This window comes from Arachis ipaensis, chromosome B8 (assembly GCF_059453495.1).
Source record: "Arachis ipaensis isolate K30076 ecotype BB chromosome B8, ASM5945349v1, whole genome shotgun sequence".
Lineage (NCBI taxonomy): Eukaryota > Viridiplantae > Streptophyta > Magnoliopsida > Fabales > Fabaceae > Arachis > Arachis ipaensis.
Window position 1 is genome coordinate 139,004,657 of NC_142443.1, and position 2,136 is coordinate 139,006,792.

Genomic DNA, 2,136 nt, shown 5'->3' on the forward strand with positions numbered 1-2,136 from the left:
AATATTTGAGCTGATTTGATTTTAAAAAGAGTTTTATTGTTGGAATTGGTTTGATTTGAAAATAATTTAATATTGGAACTGGTTCAACTCTGTAAAATGTTTGAGATTTGGAAATGGTTGAGAAAAGGTTTGAGAAATGTTTGGATGGGACCCGAAAAGGGTGGCAGTGTCCGAGTTTTAGAGGAGATGCTACCGAAATTTTATAAAATTAGAAGTTTCATTTGAAGTTATTAATTAAAAAGATTTATTTTTAAACATTATATATTTTAAGATTGATTTATTTATCAAAGAAAGAATTATGTTTTGAATTTGGATTGTTAATGGACGGAATGGAAAGAAGGATGATGAGGATTTTCTTTGAAATATAGTTTTTGAATGAATTTGGAAATGAGATTTGGATTGATGAATGATTATGATGTTAAGAATGTTGAGAATGCTGAGATATCGATTGAGAATGTTAAGATATGATCTTTGAATTATTCATATGGCTTATGAATTTGAATTATCTGAGATACGAGATTCCCTGGATAAAGTACCATTGCTTGTCACCACGTGTACCAGGTTGAAAACTCGATACTCTATTGACCCTACGACGTAAGTGTGGCCGGGCACTATATAAATTCCCGGGAATGTAACCCCATTGAGCAATATTGACCGGACACTTGCCTAGCCACTTCGATTTCGAGCGACCACCGACAGCTCGATTACCACGTAATCTGTGCGAGGATATATCCATTGGTCCGGACGGATGCAGCGGTTACGATAAAAGTGTTGCAATAAGCTACTGAGTCAACTTACGGATTCAGGCCTAATTATAGGAAGGTGTGGAAGGGAAAGCAGAAGGCAGTCACATAGATTTATGGAGATTGGAAAGAGTTGTATGCCGAGTTGCCCCGGTGGATCCTTGGGATGCAAGCAACGATGGATGGAACGGTAGCTTTGTTGAAGACTTCTCTAGTGTGTGTAGGTGATGAGGTTGATGAGTCTATAAAGTACTTTCATCGACTTTTCTGGACATTCCCTCCATGCGTTGACGGTACACATCTGTATGGGAAGTATGGCGGGACTTTGCTTCTGGCTATTGCGCAAGATAGAAACTCGAATATATTGCCAGTTGCCTTTGCACTTGTTGAGGGAGAGAATGCTGAGTCGTTGGCTTTTTTCTTACCCCACTTGTGTCAACATGTGACCCCACAAGAAGAGATTCTGGTGATCTCTGACAGACACAACTGCGTTAAGGCTACACTGGAGGCACCAGACAGTGGTTGGCAATCGCCTCATGCATATCAAGCATATTGCATTCGACACGTTGCGGCTAATTTTGCTCTCAGTTTCAAGGATCAGGATGCAAGGCGGATGCTCGTGAATGCGGCGTATGCCAAAACTGAGGCCGAGTTTGACTACGGATTTGATATTATGAGGACGAAGAATCCAGCTATGTGTGATTGGGCCAATCGACTGGAGTACGATACGTGGACCCAACACCAAGATGGAGGCAGTCGGTTCGGCTACATGACGATGAACATATCCGAGTGTGTTTACTCTGTATTGAAGGGGACACGGAATCTGCCAGTTACTACACTTGTGAAATCCACATACGGGAGGTTGGCAGAGCTTTTTGTCATCCGAGGGTAGACAGCAGGGGTGCAGTTGGGATTAAGCCAACGGTTTTGCCAGGCGCTGGTCAAGGCGATAGAGCGAAACTTGAAAGATTCGAGGTGCTTCACGGTTACTCTGTTTGACAGATATCAGTCTGAGTATACCGTGGCTGAGACGACTCTTACCGGTAACTTTTCGCTTGGAACGTATCGGGTTTCCCTCAGAGATCGCACTTGTGACTACGGGTACTTTCAAGCTCTCCATTACCCGTGCTGCCATGCAATTGCAAGTTGTGCTCAGTCCTGATTAGACTGGGCTACATATGTCTGTGAGGTTTATACCATGAGTAAGGTATTCAGTGTATACCGGATGGGGTTTTTGCCCCCTATTCCAGAGGGTCTTTGGCCACCGTATGCCGGTCCTACTATCGTTCCTGATCCTAGCATGAGACGTGCCAGAGAAGGGCGATCGAGGTCAACAAGAATCTGTAACACCATGGATGAGGCCGATACTAGTCGGCCGAAGTGATGTGGGCTA

General features: G+C 43.4%; 1 protein-coding gene across 1 annotated transcript; it reads left to right on the plus strand.

The window, feature by feature from the left end:
- The first annotated feature begins 921 nt into the window (after positions 1 to 921).
- LOC148550050 (uncharacterized) lies at positions 922 to 1,905 on the plus strand. The gene is made up of 2 exons (XM_088495914.1): positions 922 to 1,631; positions 1,746 to 1,905. The coding sequence occupies exons 1-2, from the start codon at positions 922 to 924 to the stop codon at positions 1,903 to 1,905; spliced, it is 870 nt and encodes a 289-aa protein (XP_088352040.1).
- The last annotated feature ends 231 nt before the right edge of the window (positions 1,906 to 2,136 follow it).

Excerpts from the sequence above, each read along its gene's own strand:
- LOC148550050 (XM_088495914.1), top strand. The coding sequence starts at position 922 with ATGGATGGAACGGTAGCTTTGTTGAAGACTTCTCTAGTGTGTGTAGGT. Across the intron at positions 1,632-1,745 it reads GAGCTTTTTGTCATCCGAGG|ATATCAGTCTGAGTATACCG; the intron begins GTAGACAGCAGG and ends TCTGTTTGACAG.